The following is a 20,743-nucleotide window of genomic DNA, read 5'->3' on the forward strand; positions in this document are numbered from 1 at the left end:
ATCCCACTGAATGCTTTGACTGATGCAAGTGCCAAAGCTCCTCGAGGTTTCATCTCTTGACTTTCCTCATTGAACCATCTTGCTATGATATTCCTGTGATTGGCTCATCCACTTCTTCGACCAATTGCAGTGCTTTCCCACAGCTAATTGAAAAAGGAACTGCCTTTATGCGTCACTGCTGGTGCATTAGTATCTTCCACTCCATCATTAATAATTTCACAACTAACAAATGAAAAAGCTAAAAAAAAATCTGATTGGTGCCATCTGATTTTCCTGGATTGTTCTGGAAATTACTTTTAATTTATGTGGGGACTTCATGATAATACGAGAACGTTAACAATCGTGGCTAATGAAAGTTGGGACTGTTCGTAAGGGTGATTAAAATCAACCTGTCCATAAAGGAGGAAAAGCAGATAAACAGGCAAAACAGTCTATGGATGGCATTCCAATTGTTAGAGGAGAAAGTGAGGACTGCAGATGCTGGAGATCAGAGCTGAAAATGTGTTGCTGGAAAAGTGCAGCAGGTCAGGCAGCATCCAAGGAACAGGAGATTCAACGTTTCGGGCAGTCAACCTGACTGCCCCGGCCGACCCATTGTCAACCTGACTGCCCCGGCCGACCCATTGTCAACCTGACTGCCCCAGCCGACCCATTGTCAACCTGACTGCCCCAGCCGACCCATTGTCATCCACAAACCTGACTGCCCCGGCCGACCCATTGTCTCAGCCCCTCATAGTCCCACAACGCCGCACCACCCGTTTCTACCTCCTGCCCAAAATCCACAAACCTGACTGACCTGGCCGACCCATTGTCTCAGCCCAGACAAGGGAGGCGCGATAGTAGTTTGGCGCACCGACCTTTACACCACTGAGGCTAAGCGCCAGCTCACGGACACCTCCTCCTACTGCCCCCTTGACTATGACCCCACCTCCCACCACCAAACCATCATCTCCCAAACCATCCATAACCTCATCACCTCAGGGGATCTCCCAACCACTGCCTCCAACCTCATAGTCCCACAACCCTGCACCGCCTGTTTCTACCTCCTCCCCAAAATCCACAAACCTGACTGCCCCGGCCGACCCATTGTCTCAGCCATTCCTGAAGAAGGGCTTATGCCAGACAACAGGTAGACTACTGTGAATGGTTCTGGGCCCTTTGTGTGAGGAAAGGTATGCTGACATTGGATGCAGTCCAGGCAAGGTTTACTCAGCTGATAACCGGTATGGAGGAACCTACTTATGAGGACACATTATATAGATTGGGCCAGTACTTTTTGGAATGTAGAAGTATGAGACTTACAAGATTCTTAGGGAGCTTGACAGGGCAGAAGTAGAAAGGGAATAGTCTAGGACATGAGGGCATAATCTCAGAATAAGGGGTCATACATTTAAGGCAGAGATGAGGAGGAATTTCTTTTCTCAGAGGGTTGTGAATATGTGGAATTCTTGACAGCAAAGGATCGTTGAGACGAGGTTATTAAATATATTTAAGGCTGAGACAGGTATTTTTAATCAGTAGAGTCAAGAATTATGGGAAAAGGCAGGAAAGTGGAGTTGACAATTATCGGATCAGCTATGATCTCATCGAAATGTCGAGCAGACTTGATTGACTGAATACTCCTACTTGTCTGTCTTATGATCTTTCAAAACATTTCTACTGGCATATCTATAGTAAGCAGGTGATAAAGATGGTGCAGTCTATTATGGACAAGAGGGTGATCTATATTTAGATGTGATGTGAAGGTGCCAGTGTTGGACAGGGGTGGACAAAGTCAAAAATCACACGACACCAGTTTATAGTCCAACAGATTTATTTGGAATCACAAGCTTTTGGAGCCCCGCTCCTTCTTCATGTGGCTACTGAGACAGAATACATCAGACACAGAACTTATAATGAAAAGATCAAAGCATCATACAACTAAGGCAAATGTACTGAAGAAACCTAAATGGCTATTAAGTCTTTAATCAATTAGAATGGAGGTACAAATTTCAATTGATTAATATGTAAATCCTAAAATTTCTTTCAAGTCACTGTCCCAAGATAGAGTAAGGTTTTATCAGTATAAAGGTGACATCTAAGGTCAGACAATGCATTTTAGGTGTGAGGCCTTGTTTCAAATCTGTCTGTGTCTTAGACTTGCAGGGCAAGACTTAATGATGTCTTTGTATTATTGTCTTAAAGGGAAATGCTGTTGACAAAATATTAAAACATAAAATATAATTTCATCAATTCACAATCTGGGCATTGAATTTTGCCTTCTGAATCACACTGCAGAAATTTGTGTGCAATGCTAAGTTTAAGCGTTTACTTTAGTGATTCGTTAACTGGAGAATACTTGGTCAAATCGGAGGACGAAGTCAAGTGTTGGCAGTGAAATTCTGGACAATTACTAAAAGGATATTTTGGATTGCGATGCATTTAACCCAGTGAGAGTGAGAGCTATTAATTTAGATGAAATGTTGAGAGTTTTTTTTGATCAAATGGAATTTCATCCATTGCAAAGTTATTTAAATGGTATATGTTGCACATTTACCTATATTGATTTACTGACACCTGAGATACCTGAAACAAAAAAACACTTGCTTTTCTCTTTCTCCCGAATTTACTGAATATATTTTCCATGAAACGATCAGCTTTTATTTTTGATTTGCACTCTCCATATTATTGTGCATATTTTTGTTTCCTGTGTTGCCTCAACAAAGAATGTTCAGCGACGTGGTCCAAGAGAATTGTATTTGGCAAGGGATACGGCATACCTCAGCAAGTGGGACCAGAGGGAAGATTTTGATTCCGAGGAAGAGTCACTGGACCCGACACGTTAAATCTGCTTTCACTCCACAGATGCTGGCAAAACTGATGAGATTTTGCAGCAATTTCTGTTTTTAGTGCTTGGTTTCCAGCGTCCGCAGTCCTTTGTTCCTTCCCGAACAAGATTTTGATTGACAGACGGGAGAGATGCGCAAGCTCACTCGCGAGATGCGGTGCGAGTGCGCGCGCATGAAAATAAGGGCGATCGGCATCGGTTGCGTGTCTGCGCGTGAACGAAGAAGGGAGCGGGCGAAGGTTGGCGAGGAAGCGTCCGGGGGACTCGGACAGAGTGAGTGGCTACCTGGAGGCTGCAGCTGGGCACGCGGGGTGGGGGGGTGTTCTCGCGGAGTGGGGGGCGGGGGGTGAAGAAACAGCGGCAGCATCACCTGGAGGGAGTGGGCGGGGCCAGCCTCCAGCGAGGCGCCCAGGTGAGGTCGAGACCTTTCCCGAATTGTGTTCGGGTTTGAAACGCCTCGCGACCCTCAGCAACAACCGCCGCTGGCGAAACGGCATCCACCATCCCTCCCAATCAATACCCGCCATTGCCATGGCTGGCACTACACTGGCACCTCCCCTATCCCTTGCACGCATTCATTAATTTGTTATTACTATTGTTGCTGTGTGAGGAGGGGACAACGTAATGAACCAAATTTCCTGTAATTTTCTTTATTTATCAAAAAGCTGTTGAAACATGGCGTCTTCGAATATGGAGGAAGATGAGAGCCTGAAAGGATGTGAAGTTTACGTCCAAAAGCACAACATCCAGCAAATCCTGAAAGAATGTATTGTTAGCCTCTGCATTGCCAAACCTGATCGACCAATGAAATTCTTGAAAGAATACTTTGATAAACTGGAAAAGGTAAAGGTTAAAGAAAAAAGTGTCTTCGTTTACATTTAGTCTTTACTTGGGGAAGAAGGGAAAATCTTTGGTTATTTTTCCAATGCATGGGAAGCTGAAAATAACTGTTGATATCTCCATGGCTCTTGGCACCTTTTGGTCTTGTAAACATGAATGTAAATGTAGTGACTTCTGATGTCAGCAAATCTTTTGACATCTTTGCAAACCACAAGGAGACAAAACCAAATAAATGGTCAGTGGCCATGACCTCCAAGTTGAATGTACAAGTGCTTAATTTGATCAGTCTGGCTGGAAAATTCTGCTTCATGCTATGGTTACTTCACTGTGTTATGATCTCTTATTAAATGAAATAGGTGGTTAATTTTTTGCATATTGAATGAATTATTAGTAGAAAAATTGTGCATTACTTTGGTCTGTATTTTGCAGTGTAGTAAAACTCCTTTCATCTGGTTGTTGATTGTAACTCCTGAATGTTTCAGCCTCTCCTCTCCTCCCTTGGGTCACTTTTTAAAACTTAGCTCGTTTTGGTCAAACCTTTGGTCACCATACTAAATATCTCTTTATTTGATTTGTGAAAATTTTTATTTGACAGTGCATCTGTGAAATTCCCTGGGATATTTTACTCTGATAAAGATGCTACATTGTCTGAGTTCTTGGTTATTCCATAATTAAAATTGATTTCCCCAGCCCCACTATTCAAATACAGATCGTGACTGGCATGTGGATGTTACCAGAACCTGTTGTGTTACATATCAAGAGTTGTCTGCTGAACTTTAATGGTGCAGTATTAATATCCCAACCCATGTGCTGGAGGCCTGGGTTGAAGTTCCATCTTCTCAAGAAGTGTGTGATAACATTTGAATAGGTTGGCTAGAAAGATATTTTAAACGAAAAATTCAAAACTGTTAACTGTGAGATTATGATCTGTATTTTATTACACTCTTACACTTTGCTAATTTAATTCTATTCTGTCTCATCTATCTGAAAGCTGCTCCCTTGCCTTATTGTCTACATGTGCTTTATTCTAAGTTTTTCATGTTTATAACATCAAGTACCTAATTGATAGCTCATGCCAACTCTGTAGAGTAACCCAGTGAGTCTCATGCACCCTGCTCTCTATTTGGATACCCTTGAAATTTATTTTCTGTAAATGCTTAAATTTCCTTGTGAAAACATTGACTGTCTCTGCTTCATCCACCCTAATAGGGAGCAACTCATTACCACTTGCCTATATATGTTTTTAAATAAAAGTCCTTGCATTGTTTCAGTACCTCTTGCCCAAAACCTTAATTCTGTAATCCCATGAGAGGTTGTGCATATTCCAGTTGCAACAGAAATGCGACCTCAGGCCATTTCATGCAGTATCACACAGATTTCTGAATTACTTGGAAATTTAGTTAACTTGCAATGATATAATTACGTAAGTTGAAGCTAATTTAACTTCAGCAAATTGTACAACTACTGATCAGGGATCTGAATGCTACATGGCCTCCTGGACAAAAAAAATCATGTGTTTTTATGTTTAGATTTTTGTAATATTTAGCAAATGATCTGAATGATTAACATATATTTATAACCTTGTGATTACTTTAGGACATTGACCATTTAGAGTCATAGAGTCATTAAGATGTACAGTATAGAAACAGATCCTTCGGTCCAACCTGTCCACACTGACCAGATATTCCAACCCAATCTAGTCCCACCTTCCAGCACCTGGCCCATATCTCTCCTAACCCTTCCTATTCATATACCCATCCAAATGACTCTTAAATTTTGCAATTGTACCAACCTCCACCACATCTTTTGGCAGCTCATTCCATACATGTACCACCCTCTGCGTGAAAAAGTTGCCCCTTAGGTCTCTTTTATATCTTTCCCCTCTCACCCTAAATCTACACCCTCTAGTTCTGGACTCCCCGACCCCACGGAAAAGACTTTGTCAATTTACCGTATCCATGCCCCTCAATTTTGTAATCCTCTATTAGGTCACTCCTCAGCCTCCGACGCTCCAGGGAAAACAGCCCCAGCCTGTTCAGCTTCTCCCCGTAGGTCAGATCCTCCAACCCTGGCAACATCCTTGTAAATCTTTTCTGAATCCTTTCAAGTTTCATAACATCTTTCCGATAGGAAGGAGACCAGAATTGCATGCAATATTCCAACAGTGGCCTAACCAATGTCCTGTACAGCCACAACATGACCTCCCAACTCCTGTACTCCATACTCTGACCAATAAAGGAAAGCATACCAAACGTCGCCCTCACTATCCTATCTACCTGCGACTCCACTTTCAAGGAGCTATGAACCTGCACTCCAAGGTCTCTTTGTTCAGCAACACCCAGCCAGGACCTGACCATTAAGTGTATAAGTCCTGCTAAGATTTGCTTTCCCAAAATGCAGCACCTCACATTTATCTGAATTAAACTCCATCTGTCACTTCTCAGCCCATTGGCCCATCTGATCCAGATCCTGTTGGAATCTGAGGTAGCCCTCTTCACGACACCTCCAATTTTGGTGGGTCATCTGCAAACTTACTAACTGTACCTCTTATGCTTGCATCCAAATCATTTATGTAAATGCCAAAAAGTAGAGGGCTAGCACCGATCCTTGTGGCACTCCACTGGTCACAGGCCTCCAGTCTGCAAACAACCCTCCACCACCACCTTCTGCCTTCTACCTTTGAACCAGTTCTGTATCCAAATGGCAAGTTCTCCCTGTATTCCATGAGATCTAACCTTGGTAATCAGTCTCCCATGAGGAACCTTGTCGAATGCCTTGGTGAAATCCATGTAGATCACATGTATTGCTCTGCCCTCAATCTTCTTTGTTAATTTTTCAAAAAAACTCAATCAAGCTTGTGAGACATGATCACCCACACACAAAGCCATGTTGACTATCCCTAATCAGTCCTTGCTGTTCCAAATTCACGCACATCCTGTCCCTCAGGATTCCCTCCAACAACTTGCCCACCACTGAGGTCAGGCTCACCGGTCGATAGTTCTCTGGCTTGTCTTTACCGCCCTTCTTAAACGGTGGCACCACATTTGCCAACCTCCAGTCTTCTGGCACCTCACCTGTGACTATCGATGATACAAATATCTCAGCAAGAGGCCCAGCAATCACTTCTCTAGCTTCTCACAGAGTTCTCAAGTACTCCTGATCAGGTCCTGGGATTTATCCACCCTTAACCGTTTCAAGACCCCCAGCATTTCCTCCTCTGTAATTTGGACAATTTGCAAGATGTCACCATCTATTTCCTTACAGTCTATATCTTCCATATTCTTTTCCACAGTAAATACTGTTGCGAAATACTCATTTAGTATCTCCCCCATTTTCTGTGGCTTCACACAAAGGCCAACTTGCTGATCTTTGAGGGACCCTATTCTCTCCCTAGTTCCCCTTTTGTCCTTAATGTATTTGTAAAAACCCTTTGGATTCTCCTTAATCCTATATGCCAACGCTATTTCATGTCCCCTTTTTGCCCTCCTGATTTCCCTCTGAAGTACACTCCTACTTCCTTTGTACTCTTCTAAGGATTCACTCGCTCTATCCTGTCTGTACCTGACATATGCTTCCTTCTTTTTCTTAACCAAACCCTCAGTTTCTTTAGTCATCCAACATTCCCTATACCTCCCAGTCTTTCCTGACAGGAATATACTTTCTCTGGATTCTCGTTATCTCATTTCTGAAGGCTTCCCATTTTCCAGCCGTCCCTTTACCTGCGAACATCTGCCTCCAATCAGGTTTCAAAGGTTCTTGCCTCATACCGTCTAAATTGGCCCTTCTCCAATTTAGAACTTCAACTTTTAGAACTGGTCTATTCTTTTCCATCATGATTCTAAAACGATTCTAGAATTATGGCCCCAAAGTGCTCCCCCGTTGACTTCAGTCACCTACCCTGCCTCATTTTCCATGAGTAGGTCAAGTTTTGCACCTTCTCTAGTAGGTACATTGACATACTGAATCAGAAAATTGGCTTGTACGCACTTAAGAAATTCCTCTCCACCTATACCTTTAACACTATGGCAGTCCCAGTCGATGTTTGGAAAGTTAAAATCCCTGACCAGAACTACCCTATTATTCTTACAGATAGCTGAGATCTCCTTACAAGTTTGTTTCTCAATTTCCCTCTACTATTAGGGGGTCTATAATACAATCCCAATAAGGTGATCATCCCTTTCTTATTTCTCAGTTCAACCCAAATAACTTCCCTGGATGTATTTCAGGGAATATCCTCCCGCAGCACAGCTGTAATGCTATCCCTCCTCTGTTGCCTCTCTTTCTGTCCTTCCTGTAGCATTTGTATCCTGGAACATTCAGCTGCCAGTCCTGCCCATCCCTGAACCATGTTTCCGTAATTGCTATGATATCCCAGTCCCATGTTCCTAACCATGCCCTGAGTTCATCTGCCTTCCCTGTTAGGCCCCTTGCATTGAAATAAATGCAGTTTAATTTATTCGTTCTATTTTGTCCCTGCCTGCCCTGACTGTTTGACTCGCTTCTGTTCTCAACTATACCAGTCTCAGATTGACCTCTTTCCTCACTATCTCCCTGGGTGCACCCCCCGCCCCAACCTTCCTTGTTTAAATCCTTCCGAGCATTCCAGCAAATTTCCCTGCCAGTATATTGATCCCCTTCCAATTTAGGTGCAATCTGTCCTTCTTGTACGAGTCACTTCTACCCCAAAAGAGATTCCAGTGATCTAAAAATGTGAATCCTTCTCCCATACATCAGCACCTCAGCCAGGCATTCATCTGCTCTATCCTCCTATTCCTGCCCTCACTAGTTCATAGCACCAGGAGTAATCCAGATATTACTATCATTGAGGACCTCCTTTTTAATTTCCTGTGTAACTCTCTGTAATCACCCTTCAGAATCTCAACCTTTTCCCTTCCTATGTTGTTGGTTCCAATGTGGACAATGACCTTTTGCTGGCTCCTCTCCCCCGTGAGAACATTCTGCACCCTCTCTGAGACATCCTTGATCCTGGCACCAGGGAAACAACACACCATTCTGCTTTTTCTCTATTGGCCACAGAAACATCTGTCTGTACCTCGGACTACAGAATCCCCGAACACAATTGATCTCTTGGAAGCCGATGTACCCCTTGTTGCATTAGAGCCAGTCTCAATACCAGAAACCTGGCTGTTCGTGCTACGTTCCCCTGAGAATCCCTCACCTCCTACATTTTCCAAAACAGCATACCTGTTTGAAATGGGTATATCCACAAAAGACTGCTGCCTTAGGTGCCGACCTCTCTTACTCTTCCTGGAGTTAACCCATCTCTGTGACTGTATCTGAGACTTTCCCCCTTCCTATAACTGCCATCCATCACATACTGTTGTTGTTGCAAATTCCTCATCGCTTCTATCTGTCTCTCCAACCAATCCACTCAATCTGATAAGATTCGTAACCAACAGCATTTATGGCAGATATAATCCACAGTAACCTTTAAACTCTCTTTAAACTCCCACATCTGACAAGAAATACATATCACTGCAAAGGCCATTTTTGCTCCTTTACAATCTACAGACCCATTATTCCTGTCTTATTCCTCTACAACACACTGTACACATTTCCTAAGCATTATTTCTCATGGACCTCCCTTTTTTTAAAAAAATCTTTCAGTAAAGATTGTCTGCAAATAAGTAGGTTTGTTTTTAGTTTTCAATGAAATGGAGGAAATGTTGACTGATTGGACTTCACTGCTATTGGAAACTCCATTCTAGCTGAATGGAAAACATAAAGTTAAAAGGATAAGTTAGATGTCAAGCTAAACTTGGCAATTGCAGTAGATACACAGCAAGTACATCAAATATTCTCTCCCTTCACTGCTAATGCAGTGCAACAATTCAGAAAGTCAACTTGGAAAGGATCTTCCAAATCCACAACCTCCCTTGTCTAGAAGGCCATGGGCAAAAACTATGTGGGATTAGCAGCACTTAAAAGTTTCCTGTGAAGCCATACATTAGTGACCTGAATAAGAAGGATGGGTTGCAACTGAATTGCAAGAGGCGTAATATATTAGCAGGGGGATTTGCTCAAGCCACTAAAGAGGATTTAGATTAGAAAATGGAATTGGGGATAGGGGGAGGGGGTTTGTGGGAACGCCCTGGGAGATAGTGAGGCAAAAATATCAGTTTGAGGCTAGTGCAGTTGGGAAAAGGAGCAAATCAAGGTCGGCAGGAGCAAAACAGAGAATGTGGTTGGGCTCGTAAATATACTGCATTTATTTCAATGCAAGAGGCCTGACAGGTAAGGCAGATCAGCTCAGAGCATGGTTGGGAACATGAGACTGGGATGTCATAGCTATGACAGACATGGCTCAGAGATGGACAGGACTGGCAACTCAATGTTCCAGGGTAGAAATGCTCTAGGAAGGATAGAAAGTGGGGCAGCAGAGAAAGGGGAGTGGCATTTTTCATTTGGGGTAAGGTAAAGGCTGTACTGAGGGAGGATATACTGGGGAATACATCCAGTGAAGTTGTTTGAGTGGAACTGAGAAATAAGAAAGGGATGATCACCTTATTGGGATTGTACAATAGACCCTCCAGGATTGAGCGGGAAATTGAAAAGCAAATTTATAAGGAGCTCTCCGTTATCTGTCAGGATCAAAGGGATGGTAGTGGTAGGGATTTTAACTTTCCAAACATTGACTGGGAATGCCATAGTGTTAAGGGTTTAGATGGAGATGAATTTGTTAAGTGTGTATAAGAACATTTTCTGATTCATAATGTGATGTACCTACTAGAGAAGGTGCAAACTTTGACCTACTCTTGGGAAATACAGCAGGGTAGGTGACTGAGGTGTCAGTGGGGGAGCACTTTGTGGCCAGCCACCATAATTCTATTAGATTTAAAATAGTGACAGAAGCAGACAGACAGGATCTAAAAGTTAAAGTTCCAAATTGATGATATTAGGTAAAAACATTCAAAGTTTATTGTGGGCGGATGTTTGCAGGTAAATGCATGATTAGAAAATGGGAAGCCTTCAGAAATGAGAACGTGAGTCCAGAGATAATGTGTTCTTGTTGTGGTGAATGGAAAGGCTAGTAGATAAAGGGAATGCTTGATGACTGGAGAAATTGAAGGTTTGGTTAATAAAGAAGGAAACGTATGTTAGGTATGGACAGCAGAGATTGAGTGAATTCTTAGAGTATAAAGGCAGTAGACGTATACTTAGGAGGGAAATCAGGAGGGCAAAAAGGGGACGTGAGCTAGCTTTGGCAAATAGGGTTAAGGAAAATCCAAAGGGTTTTTATAAATACATTAAGGGTAACTAGGGAGAGAATAGGACCAATAGGACCCCACCAAGATCAGCAAGACACCCTAGTGTGGAACCGCTGGAGAAGGGGGCGATACTAAATGAGTATTTTGCATCAGTGTTTACTGTGGATAAGGACATGGAAGATATAGAATGTGGGTAAATAGATTGTGAGAATTTTTCAAGATGTCACCTTACAGATGAGAAGACGCTGGATGCCTGAAAATGCATAAAGGTGAATAAATCCCCAGGACCTGATTAGGTGTCCCCTAGAACTTTGTGGGAAGCTAGGGAAGTGATTGCTGGGTCCTTTGCTGAGATATTTGGATCATTGATAATCACATATGAAGTGCTGGAAGACTGGAGGTTGACTGACGTGGTGCCACTATTTAAGAAAAGTGGTAAGGAAAAGCCAGGGAACTATAGACCGGTGAGCCTGACGTTGGTGGTGGGCAAGTTGTAGGTAAATCCTGAGGGACAGAATTTACATGTATTTGGATATGCAAGGACTGACTGGGATCGTCAATGTGGCTTTGTCTGTGGGAAATCGTGTCTCACTAACTTGATTGAGTTTTTTTTCGAGTAGTAATGAAAAGGATTGATGAGGGCAGAACGGTGAACGTGATCTATATAGACTTCACTGAGGTGTTTGACAAGGTTCCTCATAGATGACTGATTAGCAAGGTTAGCTTACATGGAATACAGAGAGAACTAGCCATTTGGATACAGCATTGGCTCAAAGGTAGAAGACTGGGAGAAGTGATGGTGGAGGGTTGCTTTTCAGACTGTAGACCTGTGACCAATGGTGTACCACAAGACTATGTGCTGGGTCCACTGCTCTTCATCATTTTCTTTGGATGTGAATGTCGGAGATACAGTTCGTAAGTTTGCAGATGGCCCCAAAATTGGATGTGTAATGGACAGCAAAGAAGGTTATGTCAGATTACAACAGGATCTTGATCAGATGGGCTAATCGGCTGCTGGAAATTAAATTTGATAAATCTGGTGTGCTGCATTTTGGAAAGGCAAGTCAGACCAGGACCAGGAATGATGAAGGGCTCCGGTCCAAAACATCGATTTTCCTGCTCCTTGGATGCTGCTTGACCTGCTGTGCTCTTCCAGCAACACACTCTCAACATATAGGAACTGGGAGGTCATGTTGCAGCTGTACAGGACATACAGGTGTAATCACCTTTGGGATATTGTATGCAATTCTGTTCTCCCTCCTCTTGGAAGGATGTTTGAAACTTGAAACGGTTCAGAAAAGATTGACAAGGATGTTGCCAGGGTTGGAGGGTTTGAGTTATAGGCAAGAGTGAGGACTGCCTTTGCTGGAAACCAGAGATTAGATTAGAGTGATGCTGGAAAAGTACAGCAGGTAAGGCAACATCTGAGGAGCAGGAAAATCGATGTTTTGGGCAATGTTTCCTGATGAAGGGCTTTTGTCCAAAACGTCAGTTTGAGTTATAGAACAAGACTATAAAAGGCTGGGGCTGTTTTTTCCCTGGAGAATCAGAGGCTGAGGGGTGACTAACCTGCTGTGCTTTAACCAGCAACACATTTTCAGCTGACCTCCTCCTACCCTGCCCCCTGCAAAAACTCCATCCCATATTCCCAATTCCTTCGTCTCCGCCGCATCTGCTCCCAGGAGGACCAGTTTCAACACCGCACAGCCCAGATGGCCTCCTTCTTCAAGGACCGAAAATTTCCCCCAGACGTGATCGACGATGCCCTCCACCGCATCTCCTCCACTTCCCGCTCCTCCGCCCTTGAGCCCCGCTCCTCCAACCGCCACCAAGACAGAACCCCACTGGTTCTCACCTACCACCCCACCAACCTCCGCATACAACGTATCATCCGCCGTCATTTCCGCCACCTCCAAACGGACCCCACCACCAAGGATATATTTCCCTCCCCTCCCCTATCAGCGTTCCGCAAGGACCACTCCCTTCGTGACTCCCTCGTCAGATCCACACCCCCCACCAACCCAACCTCCACCCCCGGCACCTTCCCCTGCAACCGCAGGAAATGTAAAACTTGCGCCCACACCTCCACACTCACTTCCCTCCAAGGCCCCAAGGGATCCTTCCATATCCGCCACAAGTTCACCTGTACCTCCACACACATCATCTATTGCATCCGCTGCACCCGATGTGGCCTCCTCTATATTGGGGAGACAGGCCGCTTACTTGCGGAACGCTTCAGAGAACACCTCTGGGCTGCCCGGACCAACCAACCCAACCACCCCGTGGCTCAACACTTCAACTCTCCCTCCCACTCCACCGAGGACATGCAGGTCCTTGGACTCCTCCACCGGCAGAACATAACAACACGACGGCTGGAGGAGGAGTGCCTCATCTTCCGCCTGGGAACCCTCCAACCACAAGGTATGAATTCAGATTTCTCCAGTTTCCTCATTTCCCCTCCCCCCACCTTGTCTCAGTCGGTTCCCTCAACTCAGCACCGCCCTCCTAACCTGCAATCTTCTTCCTGACCTCTCCGCCCCCACCCCACTCCGGCCTATCACCCTCAACTTGACCTCCTTCCACCTATCCCACCTCCATCGCCCCTCCCCCAGGTCCTTCCTCCCTACCTTTTATCTTAGCCTGCTTGGCTACTCTCTTTCATTCCTGATGAAGGGCTTATGCTCGAAATGTCGAATTCCCTATTCCTGAGATGCTGCCTAACCTGCTGTGCTTTAACCAGCAACACATTTTCAGGGTGACCTTATAAGGGTTTGTAAAATCTTGAGGGCATGGATAGGATAGACAAAGTCTTTTCCCTGGGGTGGGGGAGTCCACAACTAGAGGGGGGTGAGGGTGAGGGGGGAAAGATATAAAAGAGACCTAAGGGGCAACCTTTTCGCGCAGAGGGTGGTACATGTATGGGATGAGCTGCCAGAGGAAGTAGTGGAGGCTGGTACAATTGCTGCTTTATAAAAAGCATCTGAATGAGTATATGAATAGGAAGGGTTTGGAGGGATACGAGCCAAATGCTGGCAAACAGGACAATTTAGGATATTGGTCAGCATGGACGAGTAGGATGGCAGTATCTGTTTCTGTGCTGTATGTCTTCAAGACTCTCTGACTTGGAACTATTTCGCTGTTACTTCACTGGGTCAAAATAAAGGCCTTCCCTTAATTACAGCAATGTGGGTGTGCCTACCCACCAGGAATTGTAACAGGCCAAATAGACAGCTCATCACATTTTCTGAAGGGAAATTCGCAATGGAAAATAACCTGGAGGCTGCAGCTGGGGGCTTGAGGAGGGAACAAGGCCAGCACAGTGTCAACTGGATGGAGTGAGTCATCTCAGATAGTAGCAAGGCAGTTAGGTGATGATGAGCCTTCTGAATTGTTTGCACTTGAAATGCCTTGCACTCCCCTGCTGGTGAAATGGCATTACCGTCAAACCCAATAAAGAACACCATTGCCATGGCTGACACTACATTGTCACTTCACCTATCTCTACCACGCCTTAATTAATTTCTTCTCATGATTATTGCTGTGTGAGGAGGGGATAAAGCAATTAACTTAATTTCCTGCAATTTTCTTTCTTAAATCAAAAGGCTGTTTGAAATGTATCTTTTTCTTTTACTTGTCCCAATGGGTTGTGGATCTGTAGAATTTGCTACCCCAAAGTGTAATGGATACTGGGACAATGACTACATTTAAGCAGGAGTTAGGTAGATTTTTAGTTGGCAATGGGTTGAAGGGTTATGGGGAGAAGGCAGAAAAATGGGAGTAAGGAGCATATCAGCCATGATTGAAAACAGACCAGACTTGATGAGCCAAATGGCCTAATTCTGCTCCTGTATCTTATGAACGTGGAGGAAGATGAGAGCCTGAAAGGATGTGAAGTTTATGTCCAAACTCTCAACATTCAGCAAATTCTGAGTAGGCACCTCATCACACTTCTGCGGGGAAATTCTGTACATCCTTGCCACCCCCCAGATTCTGTAAAAGAATAAATTAATCAAGAATTATTGCATAGCAAAAAGCCATTTGACCAAACCAGTCCAATGCAGTATTTGTGCTACACTTGAGCCTCCAACCACCTTTGCTCACCTAAGTCTACCATGTTTTATCTTCCCCCTCATACTTGTCTTACTGCTGTAACTTCTAACCACATATAAGGCAAAAAAAGATTCTCCATTGTGTTCCTTGGTGACTTAGTTATGGTGTTCCCCCTCAAGACAAAATGTTTGCACTCTGTTAAAACTTCAATTATTTTAAAGATCCTTATTAGGTCAACCTCAATTTTCTTTTTTCAAAAGAAGTAAGATCCAGTATTGTCACTATTTCCTAATGTGTATACCTGTGGCTTTCTGATGTTGTACTTCTGAAGACCAAAATATTGATATTCTTTTGTGCACCTTTTTCATTGTCTGTATAGCCTTACATTATATGGTTACTGGAAATGCATGTAAGATTTCAAATATGTTCTAAGCAAGATTTGATACAGGTTGAGCATAATTTTCCTACTTTTCAGTTCAATCTCCCGAGACATACAACCTGTTGTTTGGTTTACAATTAAAAACATTGACTTGCTCAGCTGTACTGCAATTTTTAAGATTGATGTATTTGCATTTAGCAGTTTTGTTGTATGTTGGCTTCACCTACACATGTGCCTTCCAAGTACAAAATGACCAGCCTATTCTTCTGACGAAAATGTATAATCTGACATTTAGTGTTGAACGTCATAATTTATTTGTGTCTTGGTAGGTTTGTTATGTTGCCAAAGCATATGTATTGGTTAAAAATGTGTAATTGTGTTTGGTCACAATGTGTATATCAGATTGGTGAATGGAATCAAAACAGAAAACTAATTGCTTATGAATTGAGAGCACCTAAGTTGTCTGTACACTTCCTTACCTGTGTCTGTTGTAAACTCTCTTTTTAGGCTTTTGTAGATTGTATTTCCCTTGAAAAATAATGTATAAACCACTAAGGTGAGGACGGCTGGTGAAATACAAACCTTAGTTTTCTAAGATTAGACACTATTTCAAATTGGAAATAATGTTGATCAATCATCTAGACTAAAAGTAGTTGAAGTATTTTGAGTACAGCATAAACCTGTTAAAATTCTGTTTATTTCCGAAAAGCTATGTTATCTAATAAATACATGACTTAGTTTTTTTAAAAAACCATGTCTCTGTGGTATTTCAGCATCCCAAATGCACTTATTTGTTTTTGAGATCTGCTAGATTGATCCTCTCGATGAAAAACATACCTGTCTCTGAGTTGCTGAAATTTGTCCACAACTGCTTGTCCCACTTACTGTTAACTTGCATAACTGCTCGCCAGTCCTCTTGTCATCACAACAAACCGCTCCACCCATTTTATTGATAAAACTGCATTTCCCATCTGTTGCTAAGAGCCAATTTCTTCTGTGTTTGATAAATCAATAACTAATTATGACTGAGTGTCCTGGGAAACTTGCTGTATTTTTAAAATTTTTAAATTTTTTTGTAATATATTTTTATTAAAAAATTTTTTAAAATATTACAACAAATACAAAACAATGCAATTCACAACAGTACAAAAATAGTACAAAACAAACCCAAACAATAAAAAAACTCTCCAACCCACCCTCCTATACGAATGTGTAAACATATGTAGAGAAGTATAAAATTTAAAAAAAACCTAAACTAGCTATTTAACTAACTAACTAACTAAATAAATACCTAACAACAAACAAATAAATAGTAATTACTCAGCCCAGCCAAACAAAACACTTGTACGTTCACAGTTCCTCCTCCCTGTATATTGGACTCATGAAACACAATTGTTACGGCTATATAAAAGTTAGTGTGGCAGATAAATCTGTGTCCAGGTATTTTAAAAAGGGTTGCCATGTTTTGTAAAAATTCTCAGTTTTGTGGTGTATCATATTTGTGAGAAAATCCAGGAGAATATGCTCCATAACAATCTTCTGCCAACCCGACAGGCCTGGGGGGGTTTTCTGATATCCAACCTAGCAAGGTGTTCTTCTTTGCACAGAATGTAAGAATATTGAAAAGCTTTTCCTTATGTGAGTCTGCAGGAAAGACAATGGGTAGGCCTAAAAGGAGCGAATTGGGTCCTTCTCCACCCCTACACCTGAAATCCTCTCCATTGCACCCATCAAGCGCTCCAGTATGTTTGAAGCCTGTCACAAGACCAAAGACAATGGGTAAAAGTACCCGTACAGACCTTGCATTTGGAACATGCTGAAGATACCTCTGGTTTAAATTTTGACAAACGGTCTGGGGCTAAGTGGACCCTGTGGAGAATCTTCAACTGTAAAGCATGGGTCCTATCGCAAATTGATATCTTCCTTGCATTCTCCCAAATATCCTCCCATGCCTCTAAAGAGACTTCAACACCCAGCTCTCTTTCCCACATCTTGCAGAGTCTATCAGACTCATCTGAGGTGGCACCCCCCAATTGGTGATATAGAGTACTGACAGAGAGTGTACTCTTAGCCCTTAGTACCCCTCTTTCTATGTCAGATTTGTCGGGATCAGTCAAAAGTGTGGTCTTCTTTTGAATAAAATCCTTAACTTGGAAAAAAATGAAAGAGGTCTCTATTAGGTAACTCGTACTTCCGTACTAACTGATCGAAGGACATCATTACATCTCCCTCAAAATATCACCCATGCAAGATATACCTTTAGCTGCCCAACCTTTAAATCCTGAATCTATCATACCTGGTTGAAAACTCGGAATACCACAAAAGGTGTAAACAAAGATGTTTTGCCAATATTACCTTCCCTCTGCTGAATAGCCCTCCATGCTTTAACAGTATTGATGGCAATATTCCCTAACTGTCCTCACTTTGTCCAAAAACAGCAAACTGACAAGGGGGCACCTTGCCTGGGAGACCTTGATATCTAGCCATATTGAAAGAGAGTCCCCACAAACCCAATCACTTACTTAGGTCAAAAGCGAGCTTAATTGGTAATTTTTAATGTCTGGAAGGTCTACTCCCCTCAATCTATGAGGCAACTGCAGTTTGGCTTATTTAATGAGGGACCATTTATGGTGCCAGATAAAGGAGCTGAACCAACTGTTCAGTCTCCTGAGTGTTTATTTATTGAAAATCAGGGGGAGCATCCATATAGGTTATAGCAAACAAGGGAGAATATTCATCTTAATAAGGGCTATCTGACCCAACCATTAGACTAGAAGTGCCTCCCATCTTTGGAGATCTTGTTTAATTTTTTTCAAATAATTGAGTAAAATTGGCTTTGAACAGCCAGTTCAGAACTGGAGTAATGAATATGCCCAAAACCCCCCATGACCACCGAAATGGGAATCTATAGTCACTCTCAAGACCCAATTCTTTCGTAAGACCACCCATAGGCATAGCCTCTAATTTAGCCAAATTAATCTTATACCCTGAAAAAGCGCCAAACATGTGAATGCGTTGTATCAGGCAAGGCACTGAGACTGCTGGATTTGTCAAGAAAATTAGAACATCATCTGCATACAGTGAGATCTGATGTAATTTTGACCCCACTTCTGGAGCTGATATATTGAGATCCCCACGAATGGCCTCTGTCAACGGTTCAATCACCAACGTAAAAAGTAATGATGAAAGGGGACAGCCCTGCCGGCTGCCCCTAGAAATATTAAAATTGCTTGATCATACCCCGTTGGTAATGACTGCAGCGAGAAGTACACTATAGAGAACCTTTATCCATCTTATGAAAACTTCGCCCAGACCAAACCGGTCTAGAGTATAGAAAAGGTACTCAACTCGGCTAAATGCCTTCCCTGCATCTAAAGAAATCACCAATCCCTGTATTGACTGCTGATGGCATGCTTGAATAACGTTAAGCAGCCTCCGAACATTATGGAGGATCTGCCACCCTTTATGAAGCCCATTTGATCCTCTTTAATAATAGAGGGTTTCACAGTCTCCAGCCTTAATGCAAGAGCCTTGGAGATAAGTCAAGGAATTTCAGAAGCCACATGTAAGAGCGAAATGGGCCTGTATGAAGCCTTTTTAAACGATAAGTGAAATATTGGCCCCTCTGAGATGGTGCTGAAAATGTGTTGCTGGAAAAGCGCAGCAGGTCAGGCAGCATCCTGATGAAGGGCTTATGCCCGAAATGTTGAATTGCCTGTTCCTTGGATGCTGCCTGACCTGCTGCGCTTTTCCAGCAACACATTTTCAGCTCTGATCTCCAGCATCTGCAGACCTCACTTTCTCCCCTCTGAGATGGTGGGAGACAAACATGACTGTATGAATCATTAAACATATTCAGCATTGGGCCTGAAAGTATACTTATAAATTCCTTATAGAATTCACTGGGAAGTCCATCAGGACCGGGCGCCTTTCTACTCTGAAGCTGCCTCACAGCTCCCTGCACTTCTTGCTCTGATAATGGGGCATTGAGAAAGGACTGTTGTTTGGGAGTCACACCTTGGAGCTTCAGATCTTTTGGCCTGCCCCTCCTCAAAATTCTCAGACTGATATAACTTCGAGTAGAATCTCTGGAACGCCACATTAATCTTTTTCGAATCACATGTTAGGTTCCCAGACCCTTCCCTAATAGTTGTAATGGTTTGTGGGGCACTTCTCTTTTTGGCAAGGTATGCTAAGTATTTGCCTGGCTTGTCACCATGCTCATATAACCTTTGCTTTGCAAAAGCCAGCTCTTTCTTTGCCGTCTGTGTGAGCACAGAATTTAGTGCAAACCGCAGTGCCGTAATCCTCTGTAGTTTGACCAATGAGAGTCTGTCAAAATAGGCCTTCTCGGCTGCCTTCAATTCTGCTTCAAGGAGACGTTGCTGCTCACCCTTCTGCCGCTTCCTACTTGTGGAATATGAAATAACTAACCATCTGGCATAAGCTTTGGCAGTTTCCCAGAGAACAGATGAACTATCAACCGTGCCTATGTTGATGTCTGGGAATGCCCGAAATTCCCTACACCAATACTCCACAAACGTGCTGTCCATGAGAATAAAGGGGTCCATTGAATCCACTGTTATATCCTTAATTTTATCCATGAGGTACACTGGAGCATGATCAGAGATGGCAATATTACCAATCGTATAGGCTGCCACCAGATCCAGGGTTACCGCAGGGGTCAGAAAAAAAATCAATCCTCGTGTGACATCAATGCGGATTGGAGAAAAACATGAAATATCTAACTGTAGGGTGGAGACACCTCCAGATATCCACCAACCCTAATTCCCCACACAGACTCAATAACTGTTTAGTTTGTGCAGAGGGTATCGAGGAACCCTTGGGCAACCTGTCTATTGTGGGGTCCATGAGGCAGTTAAAATCTCCCCCTATAATGATGTGCCGAGACCTGAGACTTATCAGTTTAGAAAAAGCATCTACCAAGGATTTAAGAGGATGAGCTGGGGGACAATTAACATTTAAAATGCCACATTCTTCCCCATTTATCAAGGCTTTAAGAATTACAAACCTCCCGGATGTGTCTTTAACACATTCCAACAATTTAAATGAGAGATTTTTCCTTACCAATATAGCAACTCCCCTACTTCTGGTATTAAATGATGAAAAATAAACTCGGTCAAAGCCATTCTGCTGTAATTTCAGATGCTCCTTGTCATCCAAGTGTGCCTCCTGTAACAAAGCAATATTCACCTTCTTTTGAGACTCAAGAGTACCTTCTTCCTCTTAATTGGTGAGTGACTTCCTTTGATATTCCAGGTCCACCATTTATTCAAATTATTAGTCATAATCTTCTGCACTTACATTTAAATTCCAGAGAGGAGGAACCCGAACCACAAATTGCTGAGCCTTAGTGTTGCATGGTCCACCAAATATAAAAACTACATAAACTAAAAC

At 42.9% G+C, this 20,743-nt stretch overlaps 1 protein-coding gene across 1 annotated transcript in view; it reads left to right on the forward strand.

The window, feature by feature from the left end:
* The first annotated feature begins 2,996 nt into the window (after positions 1-2,996).
* Positions 2,997-20,743, forward strand: part of prkar1b (protein kinase, cAMP-dependent, regulatory, type I, beta) — a 190,549-nt gene continuing 172,802 nt past the window's right edge. The window contains exons 1-2 of the mRNA XM_060840190.1: positions 2,997-3,100; positions 3,493-3,670. Of these exons, the coding sequence (XP_060696173.1) occupies positions 3,503-3,670 (168 nt within the window). The 5' untranslated portion in view covers positions 2,997-3,100; positions 3,493-3,502. The remainder of the gene's footprint in view (positions 3,101-3,492; positions 3,671-20,743) is intronic.

The sequence above is a fragment of the Hemiscyllium ocellatum genome, chromosome 20 (assembly GCF_020745735.1).
Source record: "Hemiscyllium ocellatum isolate sHemOce1 chromosome 20, sHemOce1.pat.X.cur, whole genome shotgun sequence".
Lineage (NCBI taxonomy): Eukaryota > Metazoa > Chordata > Chondrichthyes > Orectolobiformes > Hemiscylliidae > Hemiscyllium > Hemiscyllium ocellatum.